The sequence below is a fragment of the Tiliqua scincoides genome, chromosome 3, assembly GCF_035046505.1.
Source record: "Tiliqua scincoides isolate rTilSci1 chromosome 3, rTilSci1.hap2, whole genome shotgun sequence".
Classification (NCBI taxonomy): Eukaryota; Metazoa; Chordata; class Lepidosauria; order Squamata; family Scincidae; genus Tiliqua; species Tiliqua scincoides.
In genome coordinates, this window is record NC_089823.1 from 180,994,979 (window position 1) to 181,015,683 (window position 20,705).

General features: G+C 41.4%; 1 protein-coding gene across 1 annotated transcript in view; it reads right to left on the minus strand.

Annotated features, from left to right (window-relative positions):
* Positions 1-770: 770 nt before the first annotated feature.
* Positions 771-20,705, minus strand: part of NHLRC2 (NHL repeat containing 2) — a 53,377-nt gene continuing 33,442 nt past the window's right edge. Inside the window, exons 7-11 of the mRNA XM_066620990.1 lie at positions 19,258-19,489; positions 16,341-16,463; positions 14,681-14,890; positions 5,812-6,037; positions 771-5,217 (exon numbers count right to left, since the gene is read on the minus strand). Coding sequence (XP_066477087.1) covers positions 4,961-5,217; positions 5,812-6,037; positions 14,681-14,890; positions 16,341-16,463; positions 19,258-19,489 — 1,048 coding nt within the window. The 3' untranslated portion in view covers positions 771-4,960. The remainder of the gene's footprint in view (positions 5,218-5,811; positions 6,038-14,680; positions 14,891-16,340; positions 16,464-19,257; positions 19,490-20,705) is intronic.

Genomic DNA, 20,705 nt, shown 5'->3' on the forward strand with positions numbered 1-20,705 from the left:
TGGCTTATGCCCCGCCTAGCCAACCTTTAACATTGCCCCATCAATGATGGATAGATGCAATCAGTAGTGCTTGAATATCATAGTGCTGTTTACACTTTCTGTTGCACTGGGCCCACTGTATTTTAGTGCATTTGTTGTCCATTACTTTCTCTGAACCTGTTTCCTGCATTCCGCCCCCCAAAATTCACAGGCTGTTGCAAAGATTAAACTGACACAGGGTACTTTAAAGTTTTCACTTAAAAATATATGTGAAAATATAAGTTTGGGAGTGCTCAATGGCAACTGGATTATCTGTGGTGGTTTTTTCCTATCAGAATTTATGCTATATTTGACTCTGAGGGAACCTGAGTGAATCCTGAACTGATTGTCACAGGTACTTGTAGGAAGAAGTAATAAAACATCTTGAAGTGAGAGAAATAAGACCTAGAAAAATAGGATAGTATGGTCTCAATGTCTCCCAACAGACCATCTGCAAAAAGCTTGATCCAGATAACCCACGCTGGAGTCTTAGCAACTGAAACTAAGGCAAGAGGCATCCATAACTCAGAGATGAACCAGCAATGCCATGTAAGCTTAGAATCGGAACATCTCCATTCTTCAGGTAAGACCCCTACAAATAAGGGATATCTTAGAGTACTCTTAGCACCAAAGTGGACAATTTGGTAGAGTGATGGTGTTTAATGCAAGATATTATACAAAGACTTCAACTCTATAATTTCTTCCTCATTTACAAATGACAAAGAGCATCTTATGCATCAGAAAGATGAAAAAACACAAACAAAAGGACATTATAAGCAAACAAATCAATTACAATAGTAATAACGCCCCCCCAAACACCCCATAGTTTATGGAGTTCATTTTGAGGTTCAGGCTGCAATTCTACTTTCCCGGGAGTAAGCCCCACTGAACACAGTGGTAGTTATGAGTAGGCATGCATAGGACTGAGCTGTCAATTCTGCTTTCTTTAAGCTTACATAATTTGCTGCCTTCTGAAACATCGTTTTCAATTTGAGCTTTCCAGGTAATACTTTACTTATATAAGCATAAAAAGCAACACTTTAGAATCATAACAAAAGCCATCTTGATTGAGGTCAGCCAATATATTGATTCAGGTTAGTTTAATGGAAAGCTAGAAAGATTAAAGGCAAGCTTGCAATTTTGCTTTGGGCACTGTAACACCAAAATGATATTTTAATCTATAAGTCACTTATCTCACAAAATCCAAGTGCCCTGAAAGAGTTATAATATGTTACTTTGAAGAACCCTTAATATCATCAGGATCAAAGAAGTGGAGCATAACTTACTTGGGAGAAGACCTTTCAAACTATACCTAAAGTCAACCATATTACACACTCAAATTATAAACTGGATATAATAGAAAATTTGCAAGAAAAAAATACTCTAATATATACAACCATTTGATTTTTAGTCACCAGTGCTTATTATTAAGCACTGAGGATCCAATCCTATCCAATTTTCCTGTGCTGATGCTGCTGTGTCAATGGAGTATGCACTGCTTCCTATGTTGGGGAGGCAGTCACAGAGGTTTTCTCAAGGTACGGGAACATTTGTTCCCTTATCTCAGGGCTGCATTGTGGCTGCTCCAGTGCTGGAAAGTTGGATAGGACTGGGCCTGAGATAGCAGCTAATTTACAGCACAGCAACACACACATTCTTTCAACAATGATATATTTGCCTCACTGAACCACCCTGAAGTTGAGAGATTTTTTTTTTCAAAACAATTGCACTGTCAATCCTACTTGACTTCTAGTATACCACAATGGTATGTAGCTACAATCTGAAAAAAATGCGTGTTTTTTTTTTGCACTTTTTTCATCCGTACTTGGATTTTGAATAGGGCATGCCAATGTTGGTATTTTCCAAGTGATGTTGCCAACAAAGAAGAGGTATACCAAATAATCACTAACCGTAACTGCACAAACATTCTTCAGTTCAAAGCCTGACTTCTTAACTGTTAAGATTTGACATGAGTGCCAGCTTTTTGACAATGTTTAAACAAAACAATTATGAGTTATAAAAGGGGGGGAGAAGTAGTTAAAAATAGAACAATATCTGAAGTGTTCCTGGTATCAAGAGTTGACACTACAACCTGAACATTAAGATGTGACAAATTTGGTTTCTTAAGAACCTAAAGTCACTGTTTGGAAGCCATGCTCTCATGCTCTCACTGAAAAGAGGAGGAAAATATACCTGGTCTTATTATGTGAGTGAATGGTACTAAGCTCCCAATCCTTATGCGCCAGCACCAGCGTTGAGTGTTGCAAATGCGTCATAAAGCACACTGGGCCGGCTCAGTGTGAGCCTGTGCTGAGCCAGCACCAGGTGGAGGCTGGTTGCAGCTGCCCGGAGCTCTGGACAAGTGCTAGGTAGTGGAGCGGTAAGTCATGGCGGGGAGAGGTGTTCTGGGATGGGAGTAGGGTGGGACTGGTAGAACTCTGCTCTGCCAGATCCAGAGCCCCACGTCAGGCTTTCTGACCCCACACAGAGCTGCTTTATTCTGCTCTGGCTAAACAGCCAGTCGAGTAACCCCATTATGGGGCCTCTTACCTTACCCAGGGAAGGGGACAAATGTCCCCTTTCCCCGAGGAGCTGGCAGCAGTTGCCCAGCGGCCACAGGATGCAGTGGCAGCAATTTTGGTGCTGCTGCTCCCCTGGGCGCTAGGCAGCTCAGGACTGGGCTGCCCATCTAGTTAAATTGCATTTTTTTTCCAAAAGTGTAACTGCTGCATAAACATGAAGCACCCTAAACATTTCACCCATTCCATGTTTTTTAAAAAAATGTGACAAATGAAACAAAACTATGCATGTGCCTGTGGAAACCATGTGCCCACTTACCTTGCCTTATTATCTGGAATACCCTACAATCACTAGTGGAGTTGGATGTAAAGTTCCATAGTGTCTACTGAGTGATCCTTTTCTGCTTTAGATATTTAGAAGCACCAATTTGTTGAAAAGCACCCTCCTGCAAAAGGCCCCCCCCACTTGTTCTTTGCATTCTAAGGATCCATGAAGTTTCTTCTAAATATTAATTGCAGATGAGATCAAGGAGACATCAATAGTAAAATGAGACCCATGGTAACATCTTTGGATAAATGCCACAAGGCAGCAACAACGTGGAGGATTGCATTGCCACCTCTTGATGGAACAAGTGTTCCGTTTGTACCGTCAACCCATTCTGTATTACTACTTTGAAAAATGCTTCCAACCCACAAATTAAAATGGAAATAAGGCAACTCAAGAGGCTGATGCAACTTTTGCCAATTTTTGTGGAAAGCAAATGCTCTTGCATATTATCACTTATCTTTACGAGCCTCTGTAGCAACTAAAGCAATCTGTACAACTTTACTCAAGAAACACAGGGCAGGCTGAAAATGGGCTCACAAAAAGCCCATTTATTTTTTATGGGTTGTTTTTATACTCTATTAAATAATATATTTTAATTTAGAATAGACTAATAAGCTTGTGATTACACATTCTTTAAGTTCCTAGTCATAAACCTGGTTATCTTATTGTTGCCTCTCCTTCAGATAAAGTTTGCAAGATAAAAAGGTTAAACACCTCAAAGGCTCCATAGCTGTAGTCTACAAATATAGGAACATTTATTCCTGTATTCTATATACAAAGAAGTGAAAGGCAAGTAAGTAGTTTTTAAATGCTAGCATTGTAGCATATATTGCTTTTCAATAAATCTAGGTCTTCTTAAGAACCAATGAAAGTTTTCTGAACACACATTGAACAACATTTGGTTAAATCAACATTTTGACTATTCTGTCCAGTGGGAAATGACAAAATCCTTTAATTTCCTGAGTTAAGAGACAGTGCTGCTTGAGTTATATGCAAAACCAGCAATCTTTTAAAGTCTAGTGACCTTAGACTTTAAAAAATGGATGAACTCGCTGAAAAGACAGTTAACTTCCAGGATTTTTGCCAAGATGACATTTAAACAAATATTGTAAAGGACAACGACAATTACATTATCCAAAGAAGAGGATTGATCACATTTTGTTTCACTGAAATACAGGTTTTCCTTTGATCATATGAAAGATGTACTCATTTTTCAAAACACTTAAAAAAAACACATGATATTTTCTTATTTCTGTCATACACCTGAGCGTAATTAAAAAAGATCAGTTAGGCCAAGAAGGCTGCTGAAATATTCAAATCCAGACAGTGCTGAAATACTGTTATTTTAGGTATTGGAGTGACCTTTTAACTCTCCATTGTGCTGGAAAATAATCTTGAGGAGGAAAGAAAACCCATACCATACTACTGATATGTAGATATCTTTTCTATTTTTCCATAATGCAGCCAGCTTTGTTGTCATTATTATTGGATCTCCCACAGAAATCCAATCTTTATATAAGGCATTAGTTTTATACTACAGACATTTATTTGCATAAAAATAAACCTAGGTATTTTAGGATTTCCAATCATGTCAGTTCCTTAAATATTTCAAATTAAAATGAGAGAAAACAGTGTTTATTACAAAAAAAGCTCAGTGCTTCAATAATATATTCAAAGAAAAGACAAAAAAAGCTCTTTTTAGTCCATGCTAAGTCTGAACACACAGAGTCAACTGCATGTTCAAAGATGAATTCTACAAATTGTTGAACCTTAATCAAAATTACCACTCAGTGACCCAGACCTAGTAGCACTTATTGCTTCTACTATGAAAAACAAAAGAGCTAGAATGTTGTTGCATTTTTCATGATTCAGCACAAGGTATGTCTAATTCATCTGATCAGATATATTGGAGATATTTCTGCTTTCAAGGTGAACTGCAGAACAGAATTACTAACAGAATTGTTGTGCTCTTCTGGAAGACCAAAAGTGCAGAAAAAAACCCCCAAAATCTACAAGCATTTCTTCTTGTGTTAAAAAAAAAAAATTAGGCAGTAGAAATTAGCATTTAAACGCTCCTTCCTTTGCTTTGGTTTAGCTAAAATGCATATATAAGCTCAATTGGTGCTATGCTGCCTTGCTTTACATTAGCTATATGTAAAGGCTGGTTGAATGAGATTCCTTTCATCATACAGGCACTGTTGTCCTTGCTACAGTAATAGAGGCACACTTTGATTGACAGTACAACTTCAGCTGATAGGCAGTTCGTGGGTATCTGCAATGGAATTACAGGTTGCTTGGAAATTTCCTCAATTTCTCCAGACATGTTCTGTTCATAGAGGAGCCATTCGCTGCCTAAAAAGTAAAGGATATTGTATGAGTGTTTCAGGGTTTTATTATATCAGCATACTATATTGTATTCCTTTGAAAAATCAAACATACAACAACAGTTTGGTAAATATTTTATGACCAATTTATTTGAAGCACTAAAATATATGTTTATGACACACACAAATTCTGATGATGCAAGGATGGGGATTTCAACTTGAATATAAACATGTAGGCCTGATGAGAATCTGAATGGAGATGACATTTAAGAGCTCTGTCATCAAGTCCAGGTGACAAACCATTATCTACAATAGGTACACAACCTTTCATGTCCAACTGTGAGATGGAAAGTGAAAACTACATTTAAATGCAAATGATCTGAAGTAAGTAGATCCTCAGTGTATATAACACTGATTTACATTTTTGGGCATAGCTGACTACAACTGTTACTGTACTGTTATAGTCATCTTGGATTAAAAAAACAAAAACAAAACTTTGCCAGACTCAGCATATGCTCGATAATCCATTTCTACCCAGCCCACAGGTGTACACTTTTGATCCCTGTTGCGTATCTGCAATGTTGAGCTACAATGGCTTTTATTCACAAGAGGGATTCTTTACCTTCTGTGGTAAGAAACCATGCGCTAGGTGCTTCTTCGGTGAGCTTGGAATTTGGAGGAAGGCTGAGTTTTAACATGAATTGAAGTGCCTGCCCAGGGTTTACAGTCAGTGATGGCAGCTGAAGATTTGGAGCAGATTTAGGCAGCTTTGGTAGTTTTGCCATATCAGTCTTTTGCACACTTGGAGCATCTACAGTGTCTAATGTTTCATCATTTACAAGAGGTAGCTGTTGAAGAATCAGAAAGGAATGTTCATTTGCACTGAAGTACTGTTTCTTACTGTAAGATCTTGAAAAGTAAACTGTAGTCACCAATTTGATATTGTTACTGTATAGAAATTCTACCTTTTCAATCTGAAAACTGAATTGTTTCACACTATTCAGAAGAGTGAAAGAGGAAGGTAAAATGTGTTACTTAGGGTCCAATCTTATCCAACTTACCAGCACTTATCCAGTGCTGATGCAGTCTTACCAAAGGGGTGTGCAGTGCATTGTGGCGGTGGTGGGCACTCACAGAGGCCTCCTCAGGATAAGAGAATGTTACTTTGAGGGTTGCATTGCTGCTGGAAAGCTGGATAGGGATTGGGCCCTCAAACACATTTGGTTTCCTTTACTTGAATGATCTATTCCTAGCCTCTTCCAAGTGGTTAGGGCTACTGCCTTTTATAGAAAATAAAAGAAATTGTTATCTCTGACATATAAAAGCTTGAATAAATGTATTATGCATACAAACACTCAGCACAAGAACAAATCACAACACTTTTGCACTCTATTTGAAGTCACATAATCCCTGGCAAGCTCCCCTGTTCACTGTACCAATGGAAGCGTTCCTCACACAATGAGGGTGAATGTGCACAGCTATGCCCCTAACATTAAAGAGAACGGAGAGGATCTTATACATACAGGTGGCTCCACATGTAATACTTCCATGTCCAAAAGGAACTTTCTGTAATTGGAAAGTTTGACTGAGCAGTAAACACCACTATCAGTCCATCAACTTTTGCAAGTTCAAGTTCAAAAGTGGTTGAATAACATTTGGAAACACATACAGAGAAAAGCAAAACAACTTGTGAGGCTGTGAGTTCTAGTCAATCACTCATTTTTTTAATATTTCAAAATGACATGAATCATGGTTTTAAACAAAAGATGTTTGCTGCAAGTTATTATTAAGGAGTTCAGATTTTCTAGAATCTGGCATAGTTTACACTTTTCTAGTGATTTGCCAGCTGGCATGCCAAACAAAGGATAGATAAACTTTACTTCTTCTGGCAGTTTTAACTTGTTTAGATGCACATGCTCTGTAGTCTAAATAGATACTCAGCTCCAATAGCTCTTAAATCAAATTGTTTAGGATAAGGATCTACTATTTGTTCTACACATTGAAAACATTACTAATACTAGTGTTGCAAGACAACTAAATTTATAATTCCTCCTTCTGTACTAGCAGTCCTAAACTTGGGGTATTTCACACTAATCTTAAAGACATTCAGGTTAAACGAACCTAAGGAATATTCTGTAGATTCACTTATCTGCGGATTGGGTCTGCAGCCCTCACCCATGCAGCCTCCCCACAGTACACCCTCTGAAGGCAAGGGGAGCTCTGCTTCCCTCGCCTCTGGTGGGTCCTCTGAGCCCAGCAGTAAAAAACACTCTACCTCTGTTTTCTCCATGAAACTGGAAGTGATGTTTTAAATGTCTTATAAGGCATTAAAAAGTCATTTCCAGTTTCACTGAGAAACTGGAAGTACTTTTTTTTTTTTACTACTAGGCTCAGAGGACCCTCCAGAGGCGTTCACCAGAATCCATGGTTTCAGTTAACTCCTGCGGATACCGAGGCACACCTGTATTAGCATTTTCACCATGTTGAACACTCCTTTGAACAGTCTTTCCTCATATGTGAAGTTAAAAGCAGTGCAAAAATCTGATTATGTTTGCTGTACCTCTACATATTAATTCAGTGGAACAGAGGGTCATTTGTTCATACTCACATATAAACCTTAAAATAAAATTTTGAATTCTTAACACTAACTGCTAAATTTCCTGGATGAAACTTCTACAGCAGAAGGAGCTCCAAACCATGATCTAGTTTCTTATATTCAAGATAAATCCAATATCTAAATGAGGACCTTTGCAGCAGAAGTGTTGCAAAAGTAAAACATCCTTGCCAGACATATATGCTAACTCATGACTTTATGTAACTCAAACAGATATTACAGGTAGAGTCTCATCATTCGCGAGGGTTCCGTTCCAAGAACTCACGTGGATGGCAAAAAATGCACTAAAGCAAAACAATTTAAAGAACAAAGTCTCTGCTCTGGTGATTTAAAAACAATAATGACTTTTGTAATGCACATAGAGTCAATCAGTCTCTCTCCAGGAGCTTAGGTTTCACTAGGGGGCAGCAGTCCCTCCCTTCACCAGGAGCCCCAGCAAGGGGGAAAGAATGGAGAAGGTGATAATTGCTGCCATTTAGCCTTCTTTCATGTGCTCAGGGGGAAGGAAGGAGTGAAGTCTGCAGAGAGAATGATTGATGGATTGTCAGTCAGCTGCTCTCTCTGGCATTATTAGACTGTTTTCCTTTAATTTAAAGGAACTTCTCATCAGCTTTGAGATAGAAAAATCTGTGGATACTTAGGTTATACCTGTAATGACTTGCAATTGCCTCTTTGCAATAATAAAAAAGCAGTTTTTTAAACTGTGATTTTAAAGGGGTGCATTTTTTTCCCTTCTCCAGGGATCAGCACAATCCTTCTCATTCGCAGTGGCCATTCGTGTTGAGTCAAATCTGTGTATAAAAAATCCATGTATAACAAGGCTAGACCTGTATTGGGTTTCCCCCCTCTCATCTTTAAGTCTCCGATTTCATGGCTTTTTGTTGGTTCCCCCCCCCCGAAGGTATTTTGCTGTGATTTTATTGTACTTTTAAATAGATTTATAACTGTTTCCCAGTCCTGTTTTAATTAATGCACGCTGAAATGCACTAATTTCACAAAAACGTTTACCTTATAGGTGGAAATTTTCAAGAATGTTTCAGGTGGGCCTCAGAAAGTGGGAGAACATGTCAGCATTTTCTTGCTCCATAGTTCTGAGCTGATTTCAGACTGTAATTCACAGAATAATATATGTGGCAATGTAACATTGTGACTTCCTATTGAGAGCTCTGGCAGATGGCTCCTACATTGTTCGCCAGAGAAGCAGCTCTGTAAGAAATGCACCATGGGATAGATATTGTGTGGGTGTATGTGAGAGACTAGATTCTCTTGGGAAGGGTGGGGAACAGGGCATAGATGAAAGTGCCATGGGAGATGAGTGGATGACACTTCATGAAGTATTAAGGAAAGGATAACTAATCTCTCTTGTGGGTTTATGGAAGACTAAGATGGCTGGGATCCCCTTTGGGGCAGGCAGTGTTTCTCAATTGTTTCTGAATTCAGCATGTTCATCTAAAGCCACATACAGTGAAACAAATTAGAACAATTTAGCATCTCCTCCACATTCAGGCTGCAGAAGTGGGAGAGCAGTTACCCCCCATGAACCCGATGTGAATCAAAGCAGACCTTCTGCTAGATGGCGCACGTGGCCTCTGGGACACCAAGTACCTCAGGAACAAAGCGCCAGGTAAGGCACCGCGAGTTTAGCGTCTGTGCGAGGAGAAGGGGAAGGAAAGTGGACCTCTGAGTTTTGGAGAAGGAGAGGGAATACTCCCTGAATTGTGAAGAGGAGAGGAGGAAGAGAAGGAGAAGGTAAGTGTACTCTTTCTAACTCTTTGTCTTCTAACCTTAAATCAACCTTAGATCAACACTGAAATTTAGCTTTACCTTTAGCTTAGCTTTACCTAAGTTAGCACCTAATCTAACCTCAGGGAGGGATTCTAAGGTCCAGCAAGTTGGGGCACAGGAGCTAGGTGAGGGCAATAAAAATAAATACATAAGTGTGTACAGAGGTCTACTCTGAGCAGCAGCAGAGTCTTGCTTGTGAGTAAGAGCCCAAGGTACAGGCGCTTGGAAAAATAAATAAAACAGAGGAGGATAAAGTGGAAAGCAAGTTTTTCTACTTGTTTAAATTAACCCTATACTTAACCCAAATTAAACTTAATCTAAGTTAGAACATAATCTAAAGGTTCAGTAAATTAGGACACAGGATCTAGGTGAGAGCAATAAATAAATAAATAAAATAAAGTTGCACACTTAACAAAAGCAGGATTTTAGCAAGGCTAAACAGGATTTAAACCTTAGTGTGTAAATTCTGCCAAGCTGAAAAAAACTCTTAAACCAGTGCAGTTTAAACTCAAATAAAAAACCAGCTTGAGGTCAAAAAACAGTCCAGCCTCAGAGAACTAAAGTAGGAGGGTAAGAACCAACAAGGGCCAGTTCCCACCCAGTCAGGGCAATTTAGCATAGTCAGTGTCCTTTAGGACAATTGACCTTTAGCAATTGACCTTTAGGAGTTGATAAGAGCCCCATTAGGCAAATCCAAGCACCCCATTCAGGGAAATCTCACCTGAGAAGACCAGCCCCGTTTCAGTCAGCAAGGAGGGAGGGAGGAGGAACTAGCTAGGAGTATAAAGCTAGTGCCTGCCACCGCGTAAGCCTCTCTGCAGAAGCGCGCGTGGCCTCTGGGAAACCCAGTGCCTCGGGAACAAAGTGCCAGGTAAGGCACTGTGAGTTTAGCATCTGTGTAAGTTCAGCAGCAGGGCGAGGAAGCCAGGGCCCCAGATACCGCCCTTTCTCTTCCCTTAAGAGGGCTGTTAGCCAGTGTAGGGTTTTTAAGTACCCCTAAACAAAAACAAACAAAATTTTAAAAAGCTATGCAGTCAGACAGCCAGCAGCAGGATGGGGGCTATCCAGTGTTTTGTATCGAGTACCACATGTATGACTATATGTCTCTGGAGCATAAATCATGGGTGTGTCCTCAGTGCAAGGAGCTCCAGGGACTCAGGGAATGCGTTCGCTACCTTGAAGCCTTGGTGGCCGACCTGGAGAAGCAGAGGCAGGCAGAGAAGGACCGTGGGAAGACTGATCAGACTTCGTCCCAACCTCAGACGTGCAGCTCCTCAGTTGCTTGGGTGGGAAGTCTCCAGGACACCATCCTGGAGAGGAGGGAAACAATTCCCTGGGGGGACCCCTTCTCCAGGGGACAGGCCCATATCCAAATGCACTCAGGATACTCCTTGGTGGGAGGGGGGTTGGGGGTTTCTTGTAGTGGGGGATTTGATTATTAGAAACATAGAGAGGAGGGTTTGCAACGGATGTGAGGACTGCATAGCGACTCGCCTGCCTGGTGCGAAGGTTGTGGATATCACTTCTCGTCTAGACAGGCTGGTAGATAGTGCTGGAGAGGAGGTAGCGGTTGTGGTGCATGTCGGCACCAACGACGTGGGCAAGTGTAGCCGGGAGGTCCTGGAGGCCAAATTTAGGCTATTAGGTAGGAAGCTGAAAGCCAGGACCTCAAAGGTAGCGTTCTCTGAAGTCCTACCTGTTCCACACGCAGGGCCAGCTTGGCAGGCGGATTTCAGGGGTCTCAATGTGTGGATGAGACGGTGGTGTAGGGAGGAGGGGTTTAGATTCGTTAGGCACTGGGGAACGTTTTGGGACAAGCGGGGCCTGTACAAGAGGGACGGGCTTCACTTGAATGGAACCAGACTGCTGGCGCATAACATTTAAAAAGGTGGCAGAGCAGCTTTTAAACTGATCCTTGGGGGAAGGCCAACAGGAGCCGAGGGGCATCCGATTTGGGACTCCTCATCCCTATGGGACGAGGATGGGGAGGTTAGAGAACAACAAGGCAAAGACAGAGTAGGAGAAGAAATTGGGAATGGTAGTGTGATGGAATGTGATAAACGGTTTGGCACAGTGAGAGGATGCGGGGACAAAGGAGCTAATAAGCAGCCCATCCTGGGACATTCCATGTACAAATGCTTTTATGCAAATGCCCAAAGTCTCTGAGCAAAGATGGGAGAACTGGAATGTCTGGTGACAAGGGAAAACAATATGACATAGTGGGCATAATGGAAACCTGGTGGAATGAGGAGAATCAGTGGGATACCACAATCCTGGGCTATAAACTCTACAGGAGGGACAGGGAGGGGCGTGTTGAAGATGGGGTGGCCATTTATGTTAAGGAAGGGATAGAACCCAGCAAAGTAGAGATTGAAGATGGGTCTGACTCCATAGAATCTCTATGGGTTAAATTACCAGGCCTGAGGAGTGATGTAATACTAGGGGCATACTATCGTCCTCCAGACCAGAAACTGTGGAATAAAAAGGAACATAAACCGAATAAACTGAAACCAGAATAAAAAGGAACATAAACTGTAGCAAAAGAAATGTAAGAAGGTGATACGGGAGGCCAAGAGAGACTGTTAGGAACACTTGGCCAGCAGCATTAAGGGGAATAATAAAAGCTTCTTCAAATATGTTAGATGCAGGAAACCCGCCAGAGAAGTGATTGGCCCTCTGGATGGTGAGGGAGGGAAAGGGGAAACAAAAGGAGACTTAGAGATGGCAGAGAAATTGAATGAGTTCTTTGCATCTGCCTTCACGGCAGAAGACCTCAGGCAGATACCGCTGCCCTAACGGCCCCTCCTGACCACGGAATTAAGTCAGACAGAGGTTAAAAGAGAAGATGTTTCAGATCTCATTGATAAATTAAAAATCAGTAAGTCACCGAGCCCTGATGGCATCCACCCTAGTTATTAAGGAACTGAAGAATGAAGTTGCTGATCTCTTGACTAAAATATGCAACTTGTCCCTCAAAACGGCCACAGCGCCAGAGGATTGGAGGATAGCAAATGTCACACTGATCTTTAAAAAGGGAAAGAGGGGGGACCCGGGAAACTATAGGCCGGTCAGCCTAACATCTATACTGGGTAAGATGGTGGAATGCCTCATCAAAGATAGAATCTCAAAACACATAGATGAACAGGCCTTGCTGAGGGAGAATCAGCAAGGCTTCTGTAAGGGTAAGTCTTACCTCATAAACCTTCTAGAATTCTTTGAAAAGGTCAACAGGCATGTGGATGCGGGACAACACGTAGACATTATATATCTGGACTTTAAGGTGTTCAACACGGTCCCTCACCAAAGGCTACTGAAAAAACTCCGCACTCAGGGAATTAGAGGGCAGGTCCTCTCCTGGACTGAGACCTGGTTGAAGACCAGGAAACAGAGAGTGGGTGTCAATGGGCAATTTTCACAATGGAGAGAGGTGAAAAGCGGTCTGCCCCAAGGATCTGTCCTGGGACCAGTGCTCTTCAACCTCTTCATAAATGACCTGGAGAGAGGGTTGAGCAGTAAGGTGGCTAAGTTTGCAGACGACACCAAACTTTTCTGAGTGGTGAAGACCAGAAGTGATTGTGAGGAGCTCCAGAAGGATCTCTCCAGACTGGCAGAATGGGCAGCAAAATGGCAGATGCGTTTCAATGTCAATAAGTGTAAAGTCATGCACATTGGGGCAAAAAAATCAAAACTTCACATATAGGCTAATAGGTTCTGAGCTGTCTGTGACAGATCAGGAGATCTTGGGGTGGGGTGGACAAGTCGATGAAAGTGTCGACCCAATGTGCGGCGGCAGTAAAGAAGGCCAATTCTATGCTTGGGATCATTAGAAAAGGTATTGAGAATAAAACAGCTAATATTATAATGCTGTTGTACAAATCTATGGTAAGGCCACACCTGGAGTACTGTGTCCAGTTCTGGTTGTTGCATCTCAAAAAAGACATAGTGGAAATGGAAAAGGTGCAAAAGAAGGCAATTAAGATGATTGCTGGGTTGGGGCACCCTCCTTATGAGGAAAGGCTACAGCATTTGGGCCTCTTCAGCCTAGAAAAGAGACGCCTGAGAGGTGACATGATTGAGACATACAAGATTATGCATGGGAAGGATAAAGTGGACAGAGATATGCTCTTTACATTCTCACATAACACCAGAACCAGGGGACATCCACTCAAATTGAGTGTTGGGAGAGTAAGGACAGACAAAAGAAAATATTTCTTTACTCAGTGTGTGGTTGGTCTGTGGAACTCCTTGCCACAGGATGTGGTGATGGCATCTGGCCTGGATGCCTTTAAAAGGGGATTGGACAAATTTCTGGAGGAAAATTCCATTACGGGTTACGAGCCATGATGTGTATGTGCAACCTCTTGATTTTAGAAATGGGCTAGGTCAGATGCAAGGGAGAGCACCAGGATGAGGTCTCTTGTTATCTGGTGTGCTCCCTGGGGCGTTTGGTGGGGCCGCTGTGAGAAACAGGAAGCTGGACTAGATGGGCCTATGGCCTGATCCAGTGGGGCTGTTCTTATGTTCTTAAGGCAAATGGGATGAAAAAGCACCCTTCTCCTGATGTTCTGCTTCTGCTGCTAGCGATTGTTAGCTCAGAAAGGACTAAGATTGGAGGAGCTATTTAATATAACGTTTTTAAACACATGCAAATTGCTTTACAGTATTTATCACATTTGTCTTCAGAAGACCCCATGCTGGGGCCAATTATTTCTATGTTACAAAACTGAAAGGGTGCCATTAAGAGTGAATAACCTGGAACTTGAACAAGATCTTCCATAGCCAAACTTTTGAAAGTTGAAATTCTGCATCTCTGCTTACTCTAATTACATCAGTGTCCTTTTCAACCTCTTAAAAGAGATGGAACATTTATTTTAAGCCTAACTTGACAGGATATCCTTAACACAAAAGCTGTGCTGTTTGCCAGATTGTTATAAAACACAATAAGAATCTATTTAACAGCTATGTTTCATTCCATTCAGATAGTAGCATTAAGAGATATGTTGAAAGATGACCAACTATAATAATTTATAATAAATTATAATCATTTATCTTGAGTAGAAAATGCTAGATAAGTTTTGTAAAAATGACTTACCAGTGAAACAATTTTGGTTTCTAAATCTAGCACTTTGATCTGATGATTGTTTGTGTCTGCTATATAGAGCAAACTTCCATTCTCTTCAACACATAGTCCTCCTGGTTCATTAAATGTTGATGTGGTGAAGCTGGAACCAATGACATTGCTTGCTTCTCCTGAACCTGCCAATGTTGCACAATTCTTCATTTTGGGATCTACAAATTTAATCTAATAAAAAAAATGAAAATACATCCAGATTTACTGCATTACTTGTGTTTTGTGAAGCAATGAGTCACAGTTTGAGAACCCAAGTTGAATAATCACCACAAAGCAGTTGGATCACCAACTGTTGCACTCTGCTGTATAGATGGCTAGTGGTAAGCAACCTTTTTGCCCATGCTTAAAGAAAATACCAAATTCCAAAATTATAAGAACATAAAAAGGTAGCTTCTCATTAAACTACTATTTATATTTAGAGGTCAAATCAATTAAAAACAGGCCTTGGGTTCTGCCTCCTTGTCACACTGACAAGAAAAAGACATGCAATCAAGGGTTTGGTTACACAAACCTGTAAGGCTGTGTAGAAAAGTTTTGTTCTCAATGGTTCCTATGAAGTTTTAATGGAGACAATTTACAGTCATTCAAGTATTATTAGTAGTATGAGAACTATTTCTACAGTTAGTAATTCTTATGTTACCAAAAAAAGAGAAAGTCACTTGCTTGAGGATTTATGCAAAAGGTATAATGTCATCTGACATTGCTGCAGAAGTCATGGAAGACAAAAAGGAATTAACAGAAAGAGCTTTCATGCTCCTTGAAGATGAGTTTCAGCAGCTGCACAAGCATATCCATGACTACTCAGAAATAAGTCCCACTGTGTTCAATGAGACTTACATGCAGGTGTACAGGATTGTAGTCTTAGAGTCTAAGGCTCAAATCCTAACCAACTTTCCAGCACTGACATAGCTGTGCCAATAGGGCATGTGCTGTATCCTGCAGTTGGGAGGCAGTCACTGAGCCCTCCTCAAGGGAATGTTTGTTCCCTTAGCTTGGAGGTGTATTGCCCTTACCTTGGTGCTGGAAATTTGGTTAGGGCTGTGCCCTTAGTGAATATGAATGTACCTCCTGTATCTGGCATGTACTATAGGTCTCTGGCAGCTATCATCATCACAGATTTGGATCAACACACCACTTATATCCACAAGTAAGTCATGTTTACAATGAGTCAGTAGCTGCTTCTGAAAGTTATTACTCATTGGTGGTTACATTGTCAGATTGACCCAGGAATGCTCTATTTTGGTCACTTATGACACCACCCTATCCTCTTTGGATAGCCAGCTACCTATCACCTTTTTACTACTTTAGTCTCCACATTAACTACATTTATCATCACAAATCTAGCCTTGGTGTCCAGATGTGCTAATCTTGGGGGCACATAGCACAATATGGAACTATCAAATCTACTAGTAATACATACACTATCAAAAGACATGACACAATTTGGTAAAAAATGTAAAAGCAACTATAATAATTGATATATTAACTGCTTAATATATATCATTTGTTCAACTCTTGACACATCAAGTTTTATACTACTGAATATCTGCAGCCTGACTTAGTGGTAGAGAGAAAAAAAACTTGAATAGCCTGGAAAAATAAAGCATTTATACAGGCTCACCTTATGATTATAAGAATCTGCAATATAAAGAAGGTTTCTTCTTTTGTCCCATGCTACTCCTAAAGGATGTTGTAGCTTTGCGTTTATCCCAGCTCCATCAATATCACCAAAGGCAAATAAATTCTTTTTTCAAGGGGGGGGGGAAAAAGCTGTAGTTAGAGTTATATAACAAGTCTGCAATGCTAGACGCACTTACATGGAAGTAAGCCTCACTGAATAAAGTGAAACTTATTTCTGAGTAAAAAGGCTTAGAATTGCACTGTAAATCTTTTAAAATGTACTTCAGTGAAGATCAACTAGGTTTCTTGTGGGACATGGATGTTGAAGCTATCAGCTCTTAAGCCTCAATAAAACACGGTGAAGTAGAAGACTACCTCACCACTGAGTCACCAACAAAATCAGAGTTAGAAAAGCCAAATCTTGTTGCCAACAAATGCTTATTTGGAGAATTATGTGAAGAATTTCTCAATTCTATTTCTAGCAGTAATCACTGGGTTACATCCATTATTAAGGAAATTTGTCCCATATCCTTCTCCCAGTAATAGTTCAAACAGAACAGTGATTTTCAACTTTTTAAAATCTCACAACACACTGACAAGGTGTTAAAATTGTCAAGGTACACCATTAGTTTTTTTTTTACAATTGACAAGGCACACACCATGCTGCTGGTAAGATGCTCACATATCCCAATGGCTATATTAATAAATGATTCTCAAACTCCCATGGCACACTAGTACACGATTTGCAGCACACCAATGTGCCACCACACACAGGTTGAAAATAGTTGAGTTAGAAGATGCAGGTGTGTAGAGGATGGGAGGAAGGACAACTTTGGAAATGTTCACAAGCATATTTCTTTGCACTTGGAAAATCAGAAAGTTATAGCCTAGCTTTTAAACCTGAAGTGCCAGATTTCCATGTGAAGGATCATTCATACATACAATGAATATAGTGCTGCAAGAACACATGCCATATGTAAGATGACCATACTTCCCAGTTTGCCCACAATGGTCCTGGATTCCCCTATTATCCTGGTGTCCCCTCTAGTTTCACATTTGTCACGGAAGCCAAGCAAAGTCACTGTGAGAAGCTTGGCTGTCATGCCACAGCAGTTTGAAGCTGCTATAATTACAGTTTGGGTGCAGCTGCATGCTGAGCAGGCTTGCTCAGCCCCCTCCTTAGTGCTGATAAGAAGAGAGAAATTCCAGGGACTGGATTGGTGCAGGAGGTTTGGAGATGGGGCCTGCCAACTGTTAATCAGTGTTCCAAAGCTTTTGCCTCAATTGGGCTTCCTTGTTTGATATGAGCACCAGGTGGGAAGGGGTGTGTCAAAGGCAGGGAGGTAGGAGTGAAGCACACCTTTGTGTGTTTCCCATTATACGGTCACCCTAGCCCTGCGCCATTTGAGTTAGATATCAGTGGTGTATTTTTCACATTCTTCATCCACCTGCCTTGACTGTTTGCTCTGAACTGGACGTATGTATAATGCATGCCTTTCTGTTTAATAAGTATTCAAAGCAATCTACAAACAGAGCTATAAAATGTAATAATGACAACAATTATTTTGTACAGTTTGCTACTATGCAAACCACAGAGTTCTTATCAGTTAATGCATTAGCCAACCAAATACTTTTCCTAATGTGTGTGCAACTAAGAGTGGGGAACAGAACAGAAGATAAATAAGCAGAATCCTCATATTTGGTAGAATAAATTTTGTGCTCTCCTCCTAACTGTAGCCCTAGAATAGCCATAGGAGAGGATTTTGTAACCATAACTAGGCCAACATGGCAGTACAGAAAGGCAAAGCACCTGAACGGCAAGGAGCAGTGTAACACTGTGGCTGAGGTTTCTACTACTGAAATCCTATTAGATCTATATAACAATAAGTCTGAAATATATTAAAAACACACTGGTCACAAACTAACAGCCCAATCCTACCTAACTCCACCAGCACTGATATAGTCAAACCAACATGGTGCATACTACACCCTGCAGGAAAGTTCTGAGCCGTGAAATCCTCCTTGAGGAAGGGAACATGTGTGCCTATGCCCTGGGGTAATATTTTGCTACCCTACTGGGTCTACTCAGACAAGCACTAGTGATTTTCTGAGTGAACCCAAGAAGGTGGATCAAAGCTAGGAAGGGGGATAGGATATTGGTAGCACCACTGCCTCCTTCATTGAATCTGTTTTCCACCCTGGCCCGGTCTCTGTTCTGCCCCTCCTCTTGTAGTGAACGCCAGGTTGTGCTCTGTGATATGCTGTCATTTGTGATGGCCATAAAGTATGCTGCATTGCTGGAATGGAGTTCCTGGAGTTCCATTAGCATAATGGACCAGTAAGATTGGGCCGTAAGCGACTATGTCATACCATACCCTCTAGGACAGGGGTGTCAAAGCTAGGCTCCATCAACTGGCTATGGCCTGGGGAAGATCTTTATCTGTCCCTCTTGATACTGAGCTTTCCCAGAACCACCATCAGCTGCTCTCAGCTGCTGAGCTGAGAAGTGATGCATCAGCAGAATTAGAATTGCTGAGTGGGCAGCACGGGGAGAGCCAAATTATCACGTGAGCCACCCTTTCAGCAGTGCCACTTCTGCTGAGGTGTCACTGATGAAACAGCGGACCGTGTGATAATTGGGTTCTCCCATATCTTGAAGATATGATCAAGATTTGCATATTTTCTCTTCTGTCATTTGCAGCTAATGAGTAACTAAGTGAGAAAAAGTGCTTGTCATCACCTGCTTAATGATGTCACTTCCTGCTTAATGGCATCGGTTTCAGACCTCAGCAGGTGCCATGAAAGCTATGCAGCCCACTGTGTGAGTTTGACACCCTTGCTCTAGAAGCCTAACTAAACAAGGTTTTAGTAAGACTGTCAAGAAAACAACAAGAAAAACTAATTAAAATTGAACTGACCATTGGGTCTCTCTCTCCTCCTACAAGGTGTTTCACAGCACCATCTTTCAATGAGATGGTTCGCACTGTGCTACTCTCACTGTCTGCTACAAAAAGATAGCTCCAGGGCTCTTCAGCAGCAACAGACAAACCAGAAGGCTGGGCAAAGGCTGCTTTCTGGGGATATGAGTTGTTTCGGTTCTCTTCATTCCCACTTCCAGCAAAGCGAAGGCAAGTTCCTTTCTTTAAGTCACTGAGGAGGAAAAGGGCTAGTCAATTATATGTGGGAAATATAATTAAATTCAAAAATTTCATTTCAGCTGTTCAATTAAGCACTACACAAAATAAAGTAATAATGATAATGTGGAAGAAAAGCTCCTGCATCCTCACAGATTGTACTTAGTTAACTGAGAGCCCAATCCTGGGCTCAGTGCACTGGCTCACCACTGGTTCACACTGTAGGCTCGATCCCTACCACTGAGCGTCAGTGGTAGCCCAGCGCTGGCTAGCACCAGGCTTCTGCCAGGTGGGTGCCCAACCTCCGTCACTCGCATGGACCGCCAAGCAGTGGAGAGGTAAGCAGGGGTGTGGGGGGAGGCGTGACGGGGGAGGGAGTGGGGAGGCGGGACCAGTGGAGCGATGCTTCACTGGATCCTGAGTCTCCATGTTGGACTCACTGTCCGACACAGAGGCTTTTGATTCATCATTTTTCATTGGCGGTGAATTGAGCAGCCCCATTGTGAGGCTACTCTCTTTACCCAGGGGAAGGGGACAAAAGTCCCCTTCTACCGAGGAGCCAGCGGCAGCTGCCCAAAGTGTGCAGGATGCAGTGGCAGTCATTTTTGGCACCACTGCAGCTGCGCACCCTGGACAGCTCAGGATTGGACTGCGAACCTCCCAGCTGTTGCTTTTATACCATCTTACTTGCACATGCAGCATGTGTCCAGTGGCACAAATGCATCAGCAGGAGGTATTAGACAAGATTGGGCTGTAAGGCAAGTATCCTCTGTATATCAGTTAGGACAAATTCCCAAATACCTTAAGTACTGGCAGCTTGCCTAAATATTTTTGTGATTCAAATATGGTGCAAAGACTGCTCGCATGCTCGTGTCATTTTTGGATCTCGGCTTCACTGCATGGAAACCCCAGTACACTGGGTTTGACAGGATGTTTCCAAGAATGGTAACTATAATTGAACTTTGAAACTCTTTTGCTTGTCTTATTAATCACTCCCTCTATTTTGTCTCAGCCCTCTTAGCTTTGAGACTGGAGTATAAGACTAAGGTTTCTTTTCAGCCCTTCTCTGAACGTTGTCCCTTTACTTTTTGGTGCACCAAATTCATACCATAAAGCACACAACAACCAAAAAGTAGGCACATCTACACATCTGTGGCAATTTTATTGTCATTTAGTGAAAGGGTACTTTGTGTACATTATTCTGATTATTTTGTAATAAATCTTTACTTCTC